Here is an 18889-nt window from a genome sequence, read left to right on the forward strand (position 1 = left end):
TGGGACACACTTGTGGAGTACTATGAGGGAATATCCACAATTAAAAGAGCGAGACTAGACTACTTGGCATCTCAATTTGAGAACTTGAGAATGACTGAAGAAGAACCTGTCACGATTTCAGCTCAAAGTTGAGATCTATTGCAAATGAAGCAATTGTCCTTGGTAAAAACTTTAAGGATAAGAAACTGGTCAAGAAGCTGATACGATGTCTTCCAGAAAAGTATGCATCCTATAAGGCATTGTTCAAGGTTGGGATGAATACAGATGAGATGAAGTTTTCACAGTTGGTTGGGATTCCTAAAGCTGAAGAGATAAAAGCAACTACATGTCCATCCAAGATAGGAAAAGAAACAATTTTTGCTGATGAGAAGGAAATTGACAGATTTCAGTCACTTCATGAAAGTCTAAATCAAAAATTGGACGAGTGTGTTGAATTACTGACACAAAACTTCAAGGAGGCTTTAAAGCAATTTGAGAAAGAACACCTAAGGAACTCTAACTCAGATGAGTGTTGTACTAGTAAAAGTAGTCAAACATGTGATTCTCATCGCCATGATGTGTGCAAGAGACAGTCTGGGGTTGAACGTCCATATCATCAGAAGAGAAGTGATGAAAAGCTTAATCTTCTAGCTCTTGTTGGAAAACAAAGTGATGAAGAACTAGAGATGGATTCTGATTCAGATAGTGATGGAGAGATAGATATGAAGGCTGAATATCGTAAGCTCTATGATAGTTGGGTTGAATTGAGCAAAGAGAATCTGAACCTGCTCAAAAACAAGACGCTACTAGAAGCTCATATTAATATAATGGAGATGGAAAAGCCTACAACACTGATGTTGGAGATGTCAACATGTTCAACGAAGGATAACGGGTTGCACAAGCAGACAGAAGATAAACAGGAAAATTCATCTGTATTGGAATCAAAGATAAATAGATTATCAGATCTTTTGTCAGAAGAAAAAGAGAAAAGCAGAAGTCTTGAGCATAATTTTAATGAAAATCACAAAAAGATCAGGATGTTGAGCAAAGGAACAAAGGATTTAGATACTCTTCTTGCCATGAGACAGCCTGCAAAATAGAATTGGGGTCTAGGATACAAGGAATATCGTGTGTTAAGCTCCACAAATAGTGTATCAAATCAAACAGGTCTGATTAATTCTGTTCGTGCTGAACCAGTTCGTGATAATAAACCAAAGGAGATTGAATCACATCAAACCTGTTCAAGCCGGAAAATACTTGTTGAACAGAAAAATCAGAAGGTCAAACATGGATGTTACTCCTGTGGGAAACATGGACACATGCAAAAATACTGTGATGCTTTGGAAAGCAAGACTAAGTCAAGGAAGGCAGGAGAACATAGTCTCAACCATGGATGTTATTCTTGTGGGAGACATGGACATACTCATCGATTTTGTTATGAACGAATCAACAATATCAAGAAGGCTTGGAATGAAAACAAATGTTATGTTGAGCCAAAAAGCTATTGTAAGGTATGGATTGCAAAATCAGATTTGTATTCCAAATGTAAGGAGCCTAACAGTGTTCAAGAGCTTATGTGCAAAGTAGCATGTTCAGAAAAATTGGGATGCACAAATGTCAACAGGACCAATGCTTTATGCTTGGCATGAGGAGGATGGGGTTCTAAGAGATGTAACAAAGGGATTATATGTTATGGAGATTTTCAAAGAGTTTTGTCGCTCAAGCAGGGAGAGAATGAAGAGTTGTTTCAGTTTGATGATACTTAGTCAAGGGGGAGTTTCTTGCAATTGTTAGCTAGTAAGCTTGAGTTGTAAAACTCAGTGAAAAAGGGGGAGATTGCTGAGACTAGGAGTCTGCGAATAAATGTGTTCGACGTTGCTTCGTGGTTGCACAAGTCATAAAGTGTTATGACGTGGCATCATCTTATTGGTTGGAGATATTAATTACGATTTGGCAAAAGATAATGATTGTAAACCTTAAAGATAAGGATGAATCAAAAGATTTAGACTTATCAAGATTAAAACGAAGATTGGGTTGAGAGGTTAAAGGTATCAAGCTTTGAGAGTTTGTCTTCAACGTTTTAGGATTGCAGAGAGAAAACAGTGATGTGTCAAAGTTGAACAAGGTTTTGGGTGTTGAACAAGTCGGGGAACTTGATTGTTAGATTAAGGTTGGATAGGTTAGAAATTGCTCAGTGTCGATTCACAAGTGTGAAGTCGAGTAAATCTGATTAAACAAAAAGTGTAATTTGTTTAAGAGATTTCTAATAAAACACAACCGTTATTCGGAGAATCTTGTTCATTAGTATTTTGTGTTTCTGTGTTCTTTCGTTCTTACGAAAAGTAACGGTACTTACCTATGTGTGGCCAAAACATGCGATTGCAGTCACTCGTACAAGATTTGGAATACAATATTAATGTGCATATAGACAGAGCTAGCCATTTCAATATAACTCACCAAATTACAATTTACACACGACAACACCAACGACACAACCACAACAAACAAAAGTGAAACAATTCATTCTCGAATCACATAAACAAAATCCCATATATATAATTAATGCCAAATGAATACATTGTATTCAACCACGGCATTTAAACCAACAAGTTTATAAGTTCTGGCTTGTGCGTAGCCTCTAGCAAACCTGAACACCCCGGTGCCTCCGATGATCGGCATCTCCCTCACCTTCGACATTATCGGATTCCGTCCATACATAGCTATGGTGCTCCCGTTAAACTCTCCTTCCGTGAACACCAAGTTAAAGACCATTGTGAAGCTTAACATGTTCATGTCCGTCGAAACATACATCCCCTGAGCTCTCCCGACTTCCTTCGAGCTCGGGTCTGGTCCCTCTGTCAACGGGTCGTCGGCGATCATAACCACACCAAATGAGACTGCGGAGGAGTTTGCTCCAGGGGGGGCAGCGACTCTTATGGCAGTTGGTTTGTCGCCGGTGATTACGTCATGGAAGTAAAAGTGGAGGTGGGTGAGTTTCTCCGGCTTATGTCCTTCGAACGGCGTTGTTGTTGAGTATGCTTTGGATTCTGAAACGGCGACGGCAAGAAGAAGAACAATCAAGAATAAAGGAATAAGAGGTAGAAAACATTTAGCCATGTTCGTACGTATAAGCCACAAACTATACTTTAGGCTATTGTATGCAAATTACGTGGTTTATTTATACACAAAACATGGTCAGTATACGTAGTTAAAGGAAAGCACGAATTTGTTTGTGTATAGTTCCCATTTTAGTGACAACAACATGTTAGTTGACGAAGAGGGAGTTAATCAGATTTATATAAACAACTAGATATTCCGACCCTGACAAAATCCTGATATACATAAACTATGTAAATGATAAGGTATAAATAGACAAATAAGAATAAACATATAGTTTAGTCAAAATAAAAAGAATAAACAAATAGATTCTTGAGTTCGATGACTTTAAATATTAAATTTTAAAGTAAGAGACAAAGATATATAGATATATTGTATCAGACATTGTTGTCTACGTTGATGAGCTTGTTGTTTGCTTGTAAGAATGGTTCCAAACATAATATCAGTTTCTCTGGTAAAATTCTTTTTCTAGACAATGAATATCCCATCCACTTCACGAATTAACTGAGAAGATGAGAGTTCGGACTCCTCTCGGGAAACTGGTTTGGCAATGGTACCACACAATACAAATGCAATGGCAAGGTCAGTGGACTAGGATGCTTCTATAAGGATCGAATGGGAGTCGAAAGATTTGGACTTCAAGGGTGCCGTAAAAGTCTATCAACTCTTCATGCTGAGATGGAAGAATTCATAAAGGCGATGTCATGTTTACGTTTAGATGAATTACATTGCACCACAATACATATGGAGATGAATTGTTCCGACCTGGTGGACATGATTGCTAACCCCAACGACTGGCCAGCGTTAACTTCCAAGCTAGTCTCATTTCGACTTCTACAAACCGATTTTTCAGATTTCAGCATCACTCGCATACCCAGGTCATGTAGGAACTTGCGTACAGATTCTTTTGCCAAGAAGGTGAGAAGCAGTGATGTTCTATTTTCTCATATAAATCAGATTTAGCTGGACATAGCGTCTCTTCGAAATAATTCAAATCCGTCTACCATTTGATTTTAAAAGATGAGCATCGAGAAAAAAAAAACTTTCAGGGGGCCTTGCTTATGTCATAAACACCATCTTCTTTTTGTCTTTTTAATATATCTTCCTTTTTATTTGTACTTCCCAACAGGGACATCATTTGCAACAAACGCTAGGATGAAAGACCATATTTCGATAAGAATGTTTCGTGTAGTTGGTTAAAATATTTATTATCTTACTCTCTAACCACTATACTGAGATGAGATTTTCTATAGACTTCGGTTTCTTCATTTTTCAAAAAAAAAAAAAAGTGATACAAGCCGTTTGGAACATTTCCATAAGAAACTCTATAACTCCAAGTGTAGAAGTTTTTGCTTTCCAAAAAAGAATTTTAAAATTTAAAATTTAGAGTTTTGAGCATTGAAACTTCATATTCAAAACTTCAAATTTGAAGTTTCATTTTTGTATTTGCATTTTGGTCCTTATAATAATTACACATCACATTTATAATTCTTAAGTATTTTCCTTTTATCGTTTTAATACTTAAAAATTCTATATCTCATAATTATTTTTATCAATTCAATTTTTACACAGAAAAATATAAAAAATTAAAATAAGATTTATAATAATTTAAAACTATAGGAAAACAACAAGAATATTACAAAAGGAACTTAATAAAATAATTTAAAAAGATATCTGAAGATATAATTATTACACAAATTTAAATATTACAACAACACTAATATGAAGATGCAAATGGAGCTTGTAGATGTCAATAGTCTTCCGTGACTAACTAGGCGACAAAGTCACTGATGCTTGATGCATTAGTCGTTACTACATAAAGCATGCGGAGTGGTGGATTACCATATGGATGCAAAATATGATGAGATGGAGAAGGATAAACTGAAGGTTTATATCTTGACGTAGTTGCTGAAGCAGTTGCTGAAGCAGTTGCTGAAGAAGTGTGTGTCAGAGAGTGAACCAGGAGGCATGCGGAGTGGTAGAGACCATGTGGACGCAAGATGCTGAGCTGGCGTGGGATAAACTTGAGGAGCAAGTTTATACCGTAGAGAAAATGCAAGAGATAAACTTGGGGTGTAAGTTTATGCCTTGAGAAATAAGCAGTGGTGAAGCCATGTTGTAAGGTGTGGGTGCAAGTGCACCCATAATTATCTTAAACTTCAAAATTTTGTATATAGAAACATCAAATTATGTTAGTTTATATGGTAAAAAGCAGCTTGTGCACCCATAGTTCCCAAGGTTCAATCTTTTTCATATGCATCTTTGTTCTTAAAATAGCAATAGTGCACCCACCCATCAAATATTCTAGGGAATAAGTACATTTCATGAAAAGGAAAGTGTACTTATTGATGTGGAAGTTGTCTATATCCATGTTCCTTGGAGGCTAGGGTTTCAAAAACGTGGAGATCACTATAAAAGAGCCATGGAGTCGTGTGCATTCCATAAGACACTGGGCTATTCTTATAGAGGAAGGGTGAAAATCCTTTAGGGGTGTTCTTGGGTCGTGTCGAAGAAGATGTTTAAAAACTGACGACATAGAGACAAGTTTGGGTAGATTATGAATCTTTCAATAGCAACTGTTTGGGTGTTAACAGACTGTGTAAAGCTGATAAGCAAGTCTTGTAATAGATTGTTTAGAAAATTTCTAATAAAGCAATAGTTGTTTGCTTGTATCTATTTTGTCTCTTGATTTATCTTATGCATTACCTAATTGTGGTGTCATCTTTTCACTAACAATTGGTATCAGAGCGGGTCACCTAAGTTACTGGTGTGATCTTGAAGGTAAAGATGTACACGATTGTTCTATGCAGAAGACAATCATGTTGAAGGATGGCTGGTATGATCATTGGAAGGTGCGCATGAAGTTGTTGGTTCGAGGAATCAATGATGTTGTGTGGATAGCTGTGAAGATTCGATGGGAGGAGCATACCATATTTACAGCAGAGGGGAAAAAGCCCAAGCCTAAGGAGCCAAGATAAGGAGTGATTCGAGAGGTAGTTCAAGAAGTAGTTCGGCGGATGCGTCAGAGCCCGATTCAATACGCATGAAGAAGCAGATGGGTGTGTCTATTATGTTCGTATTGACATCTAAGCATCTGTTTTAGCTTAGTATGCAATCAACTAGAGGGATAAGTGGTGACGTTATGGTCCAAGGAATGCATATCTCGTGGGGGAGAAGAGCATGGTGATGGACGTCTTGATATATATGGTGCTTATCTCGTGGGAGAGAAAAGTATATCTATTGTAGAAGATGAAGATAGTGCAACTCTCGTGGGGGGAGAATGGCATATCAAGTTTGGAAGTTTCTAGGTGAGAAAATGTGGTTGTTGAACCAGAAGGATATTGTGCTTGATCGCACACAAAGCTAAAAGGGGGAGATTGAAGATGCAAGTGGAGCTTGTAGATGTCAATAGTCTTCCATGACTAACTAGGCGACAAAGTCACTGATGATGGATGCATTAGTTGTTACTATATAAGGCATGCGGGGTGTGGATTACTATGTGGATGCAAGATATACTGAGATGGAGAAGGATAACCTGAGGGTTTTATGTCTTGACGTAGTCGTTGAAGTAGTTGATGAGGCAGTGTGTGTCAAAGAGTGAACCAGAAGGCATGCAGAGTGGTAGAGACCATGTGGACGCAAGATGCTGAGCTGGCGTTGGATAAACTTGAGGAGAAAGTTTAAACCATGGAGAAAAGGCAAGAGATAAATTTGAGGAGCAAGTTTATGCCTTGAGGAGTAAGTACATTTCAAGAAAATGAAAGTGTACTTATTGATATGGAAGTTGTCCATATCCATGTTATTTGGAGGCTAGGGTTTCAGGAACGTGGAGATCACTATAAAAGAGCTATGGAGTCGTGTGTATTCCATAAGACACTGGGCTATTATTATAGAGGAAGGGTGAAAATCCCTTAGGGGTGTTCTTGGGTCGTGCTGAAGCAGAAGCTGAAGTACTGACGACAGAGAGACAAGTTTGGGTAGATTAGGAATCTTTCAGTAGAAGCTGTTAGAGTGTTAACATGTTATGTAAAGCTGATAAGCAAGCCTTGTAATAGATTGTTTAGGAAATTTCTAGTAAAGCAATAGTTGTTTACTTGTATCTATTTTTTCTGTTGATTTATCTTCTGCATTATCTAATTGTGGTGTCCTATTTGCACTAACATAATAGTCTGGTAAATTTGTTCCAGAATCTTCAAAATAATGTCCAAACAAATTTTGTGTAATTAAAGATGAAGCATGACATAAATAATTTTATAGAATAATGTGGTATTTCTCTTTTGTATTTTAATATTTAAGTATGTGTTTCTATTTATAATTTTATATTTTAGTGTAAGATTTTATTAATTAATATCGTTGTAATATTTTTATATGAGCGTTAGTTATTTATAAAAGTTTTATGGATTTACATTAATTATGATAAATATAAGGATCATAATGTAAAATATAGATAATTTTGAAATTAAGTTTGAACTTTTGCTTTTAGAGAATAACACATTGAAACTTCAAATATACTTTAAAATAAAGAATTTTTTTTGGAAATGCTCTTAAAGTTCATTTTTAAAATTTAAGGCTAACTCTTTGAAATATATAAATTATATCAGTGATAGAGTATATCTATCTATCTATCTTATTAAAGCTGGAATACAAATGAGTTTTTTTGGATACGTAGATAGCATACTAAATGAAAATTGTTTGTAAACATAGACATAGTTAATATTTCTTATTTTTAATTAAAAACGGTATGTATTTAAATTACAAATATCCAATGCTTCCTTATAACTTCATCATCTTCCTTAGAGAAAGTGACTAGAATGTATAACAAAAGTTGGTTTATTACTAGAGTGTTAAACATCTTTTTTAAATGACTAGAATGTTTGGACACCCATAGTAAATGACTCTAAGGGCATTTGGTTAGTTTTTTTTAACTGAAATTACTTTTAAACATATAATCCACATCAGTAATTAAAATTACACATCACCACCACAATAGAAACCAAACTGTCTCTTCTCCAACATAACTAAATCGAAGTTTTAAAAAACTAACTAACTAAGAACATCGTTTTGTCGTCTCGAAGAAGAACCGTCGAAGAAGGAACCGCGAGGATACTCCCACTCTCTATCATCGACATTGTCTGTGTTAACTTCCTCTTCGTCGAAATAGCTCTCTGTCGTTGTACTCTGTTTTCTCTGTTATCATCGTGCCCGAAATCAGAATTCTGAACTCGTTTGTACGAAATCGTCTTCGCCGCATTCTTATCTCTGAGTTCGTCTTTTTCTGTAGGATATCGCGACGTTATATATTGTGTTTTGTTGAGTTTGTGGGTCAGTTATGTATTATATTTCATCTGATTTATATTTTGTTGCGACTGAGATAGGGTTGTGTTGCGACTGTGATTTTGTTTTGTTGGGGGTTTCGTTGCGTCTGTGTTAGGGATTTGATGCGGCTGAGTTATGGTTATGTTATGGCTTAGTTATATTTGTGTCGTGAATAACCTAATGTTATGTTATGACTGTGTTACTCTTATGATGCGGCTGAGTTACTGTTTTGTTGTGGCTGATTTTATTGTTGGGTTATATGATCAGATGGATGCTGCTGAAGTTAAATCAGAGGATTACCCACCAAGACTTTACCCTGAAGGGTCTTCTAACCTAGATGGTAAAGTTATTAATCACAATTTCCATCTAGGGCATTTCCCCCACGTTAGAGAAACAATAGGACTTGATGTGTGGGAAGAACTGGTGAACTCTCCCATTGGAGTAGTTGCTAGGCTAGCTTAACGCGAAAGCATGTGGTCTGGTAGGACCGTGCACTATCTACTGTGTAGACAGCTGCGAGTTATAAAGAAGGAGATATGGTGTCTCGTGGCTGATGAGACTATCAGGTTTAGCTTGCTCGAGTTTGGTGAGATCACTGGGCTATACACAGGTCCATTGCCAACAGAAAAATTTGATCATGGTCAATACAATGAGTTTTGGGGGGAGTTGAAGGTGCCGCTTGGGATGGGACCAAAGTTAGATGAACTGAAGGCAGCATTAGCGTTCTGTCCGCTTTGGAGTTTTGAAAAGCGCAAGTGGTTGGGGCTGCTACTTCTTCAAGCCATGGGAGTCTATTGTTTGCATCACAATTCAAGGATACCCTTTAAAAGTGCAATAAGGGTATTCGACGATGAAGCCATGAGGTCGTATCCATGGGGTCGGACTGCATACGAATTTCTAATTGACTCCATTAAAACATTGGCTCCAGATGGAGGTTCATACACAATAAGCGGCATGAAGGACGCGTTACTGATTTGGGCTTATGAATCCGTCACATGCTTCGGTGAGAGTTTTGGGAGAGTGATCAATAACGAAGACGTTCCGCTTTTGCGATGGGGTGGAAAGCGTACACGTGCAAGCTTTGATAAATTGTTGTCTGCCGAAATCGAAAAGCATGGCGAGTTAAGGTTTAACGCTGACTTAATTTATTTGATGGCTGAGTTCGGAGTTACTTAATGGCTGAGTTATGTGTTAAATTACGGCTGGATTATTTTAGTTGATGGCTGAGTTATGTGTTAAATCACGGCTGAATTATTTTAGTTGATGGCTGAGTTTTGTGTTAGTTTGGAGGCTGAGTTTTGTTATAACCTGGTGTTGCAGGTGCGTGTGAGGAGAATGGTTTTGAAGGATTCAATTGAAGAGATGTTTCCTATTTGGTCGGGTGAAGATGACGACCCACAACTCGTTAGGTTGATAACAGACATACATTCAGGTAGATTTGTGAAAGTTTTGTGGGAAGTGCAGGGGAATGCAAAGGGGAAGGGGAATGAGAAGAAGAGAATGAAGGGTGGAGTTTCGTCAGAAGCTGAGCCACCCACTAAGAAGCAGAAGAAAGTTAAGACACATAATGAGTCTGAAGCTGTTGCAGCGGGAAAGGGTTCTAGCGAGAAGGAAGGTAGCAAAGAGTTGGAGTTGGAGAACAAAGCGACTCTAACGACCATTGTGAGTACTCTGGATATTATTTCCAGAAAATTTGATCAGGTTGACTCAAGGTTGGAAGCTTACGAGTTAGACCGGAACAGACCATTGATGGACCAAAAGACCATTGATGACAGGGTGAATGCTTTACTGGAGGAGCGTCTGAAAGATCTGGGGATTGGGAAAATTCCCAAAAACCATGATAACCCCTCTCTACCATTATCAGATAACTCTTTATCGATGGCATCACCGGTGGTTCGAACGCATCAGAAGTCTATCAATAGTCCAGCGTTAGTAGCTACGACTCCTGGTAAGGAGTTTGGACCGAAAAAGAATTTGGCCAAGGAGTTTGAAAAGGAATCAGGGGTGAAAAGGACTTTGGATGAGGTGTTTGGTAGTGTCGATAAAGCTACTGATATGCGGCCTCTTGATTTTGTATTAGTTTCTCCTGCAAAGGCTACTAAGGATGATAAGGCTACTAAGGATGATAAGGCTGCTAAGGATCCAGCCTATGGACGCGGCTGCAGGCGCAAGCGTATTGTTAAGGGTGAGGAAGCCGATGAGAAGAAAAAAGCAGCGCTGGCAGATGTTGCGTTTAAGAGGAAGGAGAAGGCTAAGGCTAAGAAAAAAAGCTGCTGAGGATACGAAAAAAGAGGCTGAAGCTAAGAAAAAAGAGGCTGGAGCTAAGAAAAAAGGGGCTGAGGCTAAGAAAAAAAGAGGCTGAGTTAAAGAAGAAACAAGAGGCTGAGCTAAAGAAGCAAAAACAGGTTGGGTCAAAGTACAAAAAGGTGACTCCACCGCGTGATGGTGTAACAAGATGCAAGGTACAACCTGATGTAGAGGACAGTTCATTGGCTGATATAACTGACGAAGGTGTTGCAGAACAGAACGAATTCGCGCCGGAGTCTGATGTCGAAAATTCTGAAGTGGTTAGATCTGCCATAATTAACGACTACCGGGAGAAAAATGTTCGGTTAACTCCAAAAGGGTTGTCAATGACGGCAGTTTCTTCATCATTAGTTTTTCCGAACGTAGGACATAATGGAATGACGTGCATGATAAAGAATGTTACTCCTTCATCAGCAATATATGATCCTCTAGCACCTGTTGATCCGGCGCTATTGGAGAAACTTATGCAACACATCAAGGCAATTCCACCCAAACCACCAGCAGCACCAAGTAAAAAAGAAGTACTAACAGCTGATCATGAGAGTGACTTCTACAACATATTCATCCATGAGAGACCGTGGCCGGAGAATGAGTATGGATGGGTGTTTGATAATGTAAGTCTTTATTACGGCTGAGTTATATATTATTTTATTTTATTACGGCTGTGTTATCTAATTTTTAGGGATGAGTTATATATTCTGTTATTATATCACGGCTGAGTTATATATTCTTTTATTATATAACGGCTGAGTTATATATTTAATTACGGTTGACTTGTTAATATTATTTATGTAGCATGTCGTGGCGTATATGAACGTCCTCATTAAAAGGTCCATGCGAGAGCCCACTCCATTCTGGTCCAAGCGGATTGCCTTCGTTGATGTTTGGTGGCAAAGTTTTTTGATTCACGATTACGCCCAGTTTAAGATGAAACCCACAATGTTCATGTTCAAAGGCAATGGTTATGAAGATATGATAAATGGTAGGATTCCCGATCATTGTCGAACAAACTTGAAGTGGTATGAAGATGTGGATCACTTGTACGGATGTCTTCAAACCGGCGGAAATCACTGGGTTGCACATCACGTGGATCTGAAGAAGGAGAAGATTGATTGCTACGATCCAATCTTTGGAGAGGTAAGACTCGAAAGTGAGCAGGGAATTCTAAATTCATTTAAACCGCTGACGCACATGATTCCCGCTATGCTGAGTGTACATATTCCTGCCAATATCCGACCCATTAATAGGAAGAAGTTCTCATTCAGAAGGAGGAGCAAAAGATACACTCCACAAAACACCCAGGTTGGCGATTGTGGGGTGTATTCGTTGAAGTTTGTGGAGTGCCTAGCGCTTGGTGTAACGTTTGATGGGATAAATGATCAATATATTCAAGGTTTACGGATGAAGATGGCAGCAGATATACTCGCTGAAGGAGGAAATGTTGTGCAAACCAAATGATGGCTAAATGAACATGTGTTGTTATGAAGTACTTGACTTATGTTGTTGTTGTTTTATGATGAACTTTTGTTGTTATTTTGTACTTGACTTATGTTGTTATTAAGGATTTGACTCAGTCTTATCGTTTTTATAACCCAGCCGTGTCGTATATACGTAAATCAGCCTTACCCCAAACATACCCTATAATCGTAACATGTTTATATAACTCAGCCGTATCGATTAGTATTAGTCAGCCGTTATGATATTATAACTCAGCCATACCTAAAACATACCCTATAATAAAAAAAAATGTTTATACTTTAAAATGTTAAATTGAAACTCCAATTATATATCTGAAGTGAATATATAATCAACTGAATGTGTCTTCTTTATTGAATCTACGAGTTTAGAATCAATCATGATCTTGAGGTATATGTTTGTCTTACAATTACTCATAAACTTAACTGATACATATTAGGTGTGAGCATAATTCAAAACTCATAAACTATTATTGTGTTATTTATCATGAATTTGTGTTTTTATAACTATTCTTGCACCATAACCCAAAAAGCAAACCTAAACCCTAAATAAGCAACCCTAAACCCTAAACCCCATTTACTAAGTCAGCCGTAAATGTGGTATGTAACTCACCCGTAAAGTGTAAATTCATCCTGACGTTTGGCGGGAAAAAGATAACTGCTTCTCGGAAAATTTTAGCTCGAGACGTTTGACGTTCTGTACCTCTCTATATATTGTCTCCTCTCTTACACCTTTCTCTTTCTAAAAAAAAACTAAACAAAAGCTCTCTATCCCCATCAAAAGTTATGACGATTGTTTCTGGTTATTCGACGATGTTAGAGAACAGTGTCAATGCGATACTAAGCTCTGCAAACCGTGAAAACCTCCCTCTTCTATGCCCTGGTCCGGGTAAATTACTTGACATAACCAGTACTATTTGGTTCAAATTTTTAAGTGATCTCTCTCTCGTCATCCCGTCGATTCTTGCAGAAGGCTGGGTTCATGATTGGCCGACATACCGCGCAATTCCCGATCATTTTAAGGAACGCTGGTTTCTTCAACTCGCTGTAAGAACAGTTTGTCCATTTAAAATGGCAGCATAGCGTTGCTCAGTTATTTTTCTATTGTGTTCTCAACGGTTATGTAATTTTTTTTTGTAGCGCAAAAACACATGGGGATCGAAGGCATAATTCGACAGTTTGGACACATTTTAATCTTGTGGCCAGAACATTATTTCGTTGCCAGATGCGCTATTTGAAGAGAACTTGGGCAATCGGAGGCGACAAGCCTCCGTTGATGTTAACAAGAGTCTGGCGTGATCTCGTCCACATGTTTGAAGAGTTTGGTCTTGACAATTTTGGTTTCTGAAAGTGATGCCTTGTCTATATTTTGAATCTGATAATTTCGGTTCCTGAATGTAAACATGTCGAGTTCATATTTCTTGTATATTAAGTACTATAACTCAGTCATAATGTGTTTGTTTAATTCAGCTGTATCTTTATAATAACTCAGCCTCTACGTATAAAATAACTCTGCTGTGAATGTTAACTTAGTGAAAACTTAAAGTTAACTTAGCCAAAACGTATAAGGTAACTCAGTTGTGAATGTTAGTTTAAGATAAACCCAGCCATAAGTGACCGAAACTCAGCCGTAAATAAATTAATCATAATTCAGCCATTGTAAAACGGCAAAACCCAGCTGTGAATGTTAATATAATACATTTCTAATGTGACGTTTCCACTTGCTTGATTGGACTGAGTTGTCGATTAATTATGGCGCGTGTGGAAAATACGGCTCAAACCTAATATCAAGGCTAATTATTAACAGTCTGTGACGCATGTGTCGAGGGATTTACAATATCGACACATTTAATAAGGTTCGTTTTGGTTCTTATTTCGCATGTTCTGTAACGTAGTACTTAGATCTGGTTATATTGTGAAAACAGAGACATTTATTCAAATGGGCGGATGAGTGTTTGGTTGAAGAGGTTGTGGATATTAAGTCACTGATAAGTGGCATGAACAAAGAAATCTCAGAATTCAGACTTAGCGTTGCTCGGTTAGAGAAAGAGATTGAAGTAATGAAGACGGCATCTGAGGGAAAAGGAGAAGAATGTATGAGTCAGGGTCGGTGTTTGAGGAATGTGTTTGTTTGTGGGGTTGGAATGTCGTTACTTTGCTACTACTACTACTTTGTTTAGTAATGTTTGTAAGTCAGTCTATGTTTTATGTAACTCAGACTTAATGTATTAAAGTATCTCAGCCGTGAAGCAAACAAATGATAACATTGTTTACAAACTCAGCCGTGAAGCAAACAAATGATAACATTGTTTAGAAACTCAGCCGTTATGTATAAAGTAACTCAGTTGTAAAGTGTAAAGTAACTCAGCCGTGCAGCCGTAATGTATAAAGTAACTCAGCCGTAAAGTGTAAAGTTACCGTCCTGCGAAGGCTATTGGAAAAATCTGGAAGTTACCGTCCTGAGCTAGTGCTGTGAGTAGCGTCCCTTTGTATTTACCATTGAGAAACGTACCGTCGACTACAACAACTTTGCGCTTTAAAGGAAACTCATTAACGCTCGCACCAAAGGCAAGAAGCACATGAATCTTCCAAGCTCATCGATTTGAAGACGGTAACTGTACTCGGATTTGCCCTTCTTATCATGTATAAGTAAGAAGGCAAGATTTCAAACCCACACTCAGGTGTTCCCTCATCGATTTCCCTTGCAAATTTCAGCGTCCGGTGTGATTTCCAATAATCCATCTGTTCACATGAAAAAACGATCCTCATTACTCAGCAGCATCAAATAATTAAGTCAGCCATAACATATTGAATAACTCAACCCTATTTTACTATAACTCGGCCGCATCTAAATATATAGTAACCCAGCCGAATTGTATGATTATGTCAGCCTGTACATTTGACATTACTCAGTCGTGTCGTTAAAATAACTTAGCCACAACAAAGTAATTACCTTTATACCAAACTGGTTAGTGATAGCTATTCCGACGCTCGTAGGGCGAACGGCCGGACCAACGTCGCCGAGAAAGTTCTTGTACAACATACCTAAAATATCTGGTGTTGCTTGTCGAGATCGATTAGAACGCTCTGTACAGGAACATGTATGCTTCGAATCGTAAATACGAACATAAAACGCCTTGGATTCTCCTTGGGCCGAAGCACGAACTCTCCAGAGACATCCATCAACCCAACACTTAACAACGTATGATGTCGGGGTTGATGTTTCTACATCAAAATCAAATTTATACCTCATTGTAAGAAGTTTCAGTCGTCTCTCCAAATAGTCTTTACTATCGTATCGTTGACCTACCGCAATGCCTATCGACGACATCTCCAAACTTAAAACCTCCAGATTCCCTTTAGATCCGCTCATTGAGAAGTTCTGATATCTCTTCTTGGGAGGTAGTGTTGGTGAATCTTCGTCATCTGTAGGAGACTCACCGTATGAGCTGAATTTATCATCTTCAGATGACGCACCGTCTGAATCGTCGAACATATCAAATCGGCTTTCAAATTCATCATCTTCTTCGTTTTCTTCGCCTATTTCATCTTCTCCGACTACGTCATGTTTTTCTCTTTCGACATTATTAGAGCAGTCATTCTCATTGTCCTCTTGTTCCTTCTCCAAACTGCAACCATCTTAAAATGTTTTACTCTTCTCTCTTGCTTTGTTCTCCGTAATCTCCACACAGAGAAGTAGTTGTTCGATTTTCTTCAGACTTAGAAAACCTTGCAATTGTCGAGTGTCGTGCGCCATCGTTTTCAATGCTCTATTCGAGAACATGTAGCTAAGCTGAATATGATCCTTCAAATCATTCAATCCGTAATCATCGAGAACAGACTTTGCGAAATCTTCATGTGTTGTTTTCTCATATAAATGAAGAACTTTACACCCTCTACTGTCGACGTTGAATACATATTTGTTTTTCTTAATCCAGTTACCGGAAACAATAATTACCGGATCCATAACCAACTGAGAAAGATGAAGACGATAGATAACTAAGATGAAGAAGAACATGAACAGTCTCATAAAGCAAGTTATAAATTTCGTTCGTTAGTGATGACATGGCAAGGAGTTTGTTGACATGGCGGATTCCGAGTCTGTATCTTATATTTTTTTACAAAACTCAGCCAAAAAGTTAACATTACCTTAGCCTTTAAGTAACAATAACTCGGCTATCACGTATTTAATTAACCCAGCCATGTCGTATTTAATAACACTCCAACAAAATATCTCAGTCATTATGAAATTAAAACTCAGCCGTAATTGAAGAGAACCCTTTTTACAAAAATCAGCCGTAATTAAAAGACAACAACCCAACCATAATGTAAAATATAAACCAGCCGTAATAATGTCACAGCAAAGAACATAAAAAGAGAAAAGATTCTGATAGAATACATCTTCACCACTCCCTTTTGTCCATAATCACGCTCATCGGTTCAAACTCACGGAAGAAGAGCCCCAACTCTTTGATCCAGAAACAGTGATTACACATTTTGTCACCCTTACTATTTTCAATGTACCACAAGACCCAATCTCGCTCCATAACAGGAACACATTGGCAACTACAGAACGAAGGAACAACGGTTGAAATGAACTCGTCCCTCTTTGCCAGAAACTCGTCACTGTGCGACAAACCCCATGCCCATTTTAGAGACCGAACTAGTTTCTCGATCCTGACAACTGATTCCCTCGTAAAACGAGCAAAATACTCCTCATCACCCCAAAATATTTTTTTAGTCATTGCGTATGTATACACAGCATGCTCATATCATGAAAGCAAGTCCTTCTTCCTGAAGGTTAAATGTGAAGAAAAATTGTACACCCTTCATATAAAGTGTGCTTGGATTTCTCTCTGCGTAGCAAGTTTTAAATAACTCAGGAGGCATATTGAGTCTCCTGGGAACGGATAACACATCGTAAAAATGGTTTACCCTGCTCCACTCTGCTAACGCCTTCATCGTCTTGCGCGATGCTCTTAGGCCATAGAGATCTGTGAAGGAGTTACCGGCCACACGTTCAACCACTAACGCCTGAATCTCTTCAGGCAATTCAAGTATCGGGAAATAATCCATTAATGTAACGTTCATAAAACTAAGCAATGATATCTGACATAACTCAGCCATGTTGGTTAATATAACATCGACGCCTTCGTAGAGATCGAGACGGTAATACTTTATTATTTAACTCATAATATAACTCAGCCATTAATATTAACATAACTCAGCCGTTAATATTTTGGGTTTTATCATGGCCCATCGAGATTTAGGATTGATACTTTGGGACGGCTGAGTGTGGAAAATACGGCTCAGAACTAATATCGAGGCTTTTATAACATCGAGACGATACTTTAGTATTTAAAAACTGATTTAACATTCACGATAATCCTTTTTTATAATATTAAACGTCTTATAATAACGGGACGTTTCGTCTTTCTTGATTTGACGGCTCAGAACTAATATCGAGGCCATTTATAACATGGAGACGATAATCACGAGGAGTTTAAAAAGTTAAATAAGGCAGAAATTAACGATAACTCAGTCGTAATAAGAAAACATTAAAATTCATACCTCACCCGTTATACTAATCAAGAAAACCCAATATAATCGTAACATGTTTATATAACTCAGTCGTAATGTAAAACACTAAAACCCAAAACCCAGCCGTAATACAAAACATTAAAACCCAATTCTTTTCATCGTCTCTCTTTCTCTGTCATTCCGATTCATTTCGTCATCCTTGTTCTCCGTAAACTGGTGGAATGTCGTTCGTTGAATACATATCTGTTGTTGCGAATTCAATCTGTTATTCTCAATTCATTCAATCTGTAATCATCGAGTACAGACTTTGCGAATTCTTCATGTTTTGTTTTCTCATTTAAATTCAGAACTCTACACTCTCTACTGTCTGCGTTGAATACATATCTGTTTTTCTTAATCCAGTTACCATAAACAATAATTACCGGATCCATAAGATCTCGGAGAAAGATGAAGAATAAGATGAAGAAGATAGATATATAGATAGATAAAGAAGATGAAGAAAAAAGATGAACAGACAGACAAACGTAGTTGTAAAGTAGTTCGTTAGCAATGACATGGAAAATCCGAGTTGATGACATATCCGAGTTGATGACATGGCGGATGACATGGAAAATCGGTTAATCAGCCGACAAACAAATATATAACTCAGCCTCCGTAAATCAGCTCTCATTTACAATGTAAGTCAGCCGAACCATGAAAATATTTTAGTAATTAATCTTTTGATCCTTAATCAGCCGTAATTAGGATGAAAAACGACAAATCAGCTGTATCGTTACATAGATCAGCCGTCAAACGAATAATATTCTAGTAATTAATCTTTCGCCAATAAGTCAGCCGTAACCGAGCTGAGTTTACTGTTAATCCATCCTATTACGGCCGACTAATCATAAACTCAGCCGTAACAACATCACATTAGTCAGCCGTAAATTATATAACTCAGCCAGTCGATATTCATTAACTCAGCCGGGGAAACATAACTCAGTCGTCTCTTAGTTACAACTCAGCCAAATTTTCCAGAAAACAAACCGCCGATGTATAAGTCAGCCGTAACCTTTGTCTGTAAGTCAGCCTTTATCTCATAAATCAGCCACATTTTTGTAATTCAGCTGTACCGTCCGGCTGACTTATGTTCTTAAGTCAGTCTTTTCCTCTTA

At 37.9% G+C, this 18889-nt stretch overlaps 1 protein-coding gene across 1 annotated transcript; it reads right to left on the reverse strand.

The window, feature by feature from the left end:
- Positions 1–658: 658 nt before the first annotated feature.
- On the reverse strand, positions 659–4380 carry LOC111213431 (dirigent protein 2-like). The gene has a single exon (XM_048758765.1). It carries the CDS (start codon positions 3094–3096, stop codon positions 2539–2541), a length of 558 nt encoding a protein of 185 aa, XP_048614722.1. The 5' UTR covers positions 3097–4380; the 3' UTR covers positions 659–2538.
- Between the last annotated feature and the right edge of the window lie 14509 nt (positions 4381–18889).

The sequence above is a fragment of the Brassica napus genome, chromosome C5 (genome assembly GCF_020379485.1).
Source record: "Brassica napus cultivar Da-Ae chromosome C5, Da-Ae, whole genome shotgun sequence".
NCBI classification, from domain to species: domain Eukaryota; kingdom Viridiplantae; phylum Streptophyta; class Magnoliopsida; order Brassicales; family Brassicaceae; genus Brassica; species Brassica napus.

Coding starts and splice junctions, on each gene's coding strand:
- LOC111213431 (XM_048758765.1), bottom strand. CDS start 3,096: ATGGCTAAATGTTTTCTACCTCTTATTCCTTTATTCTTGATTGTTCTT.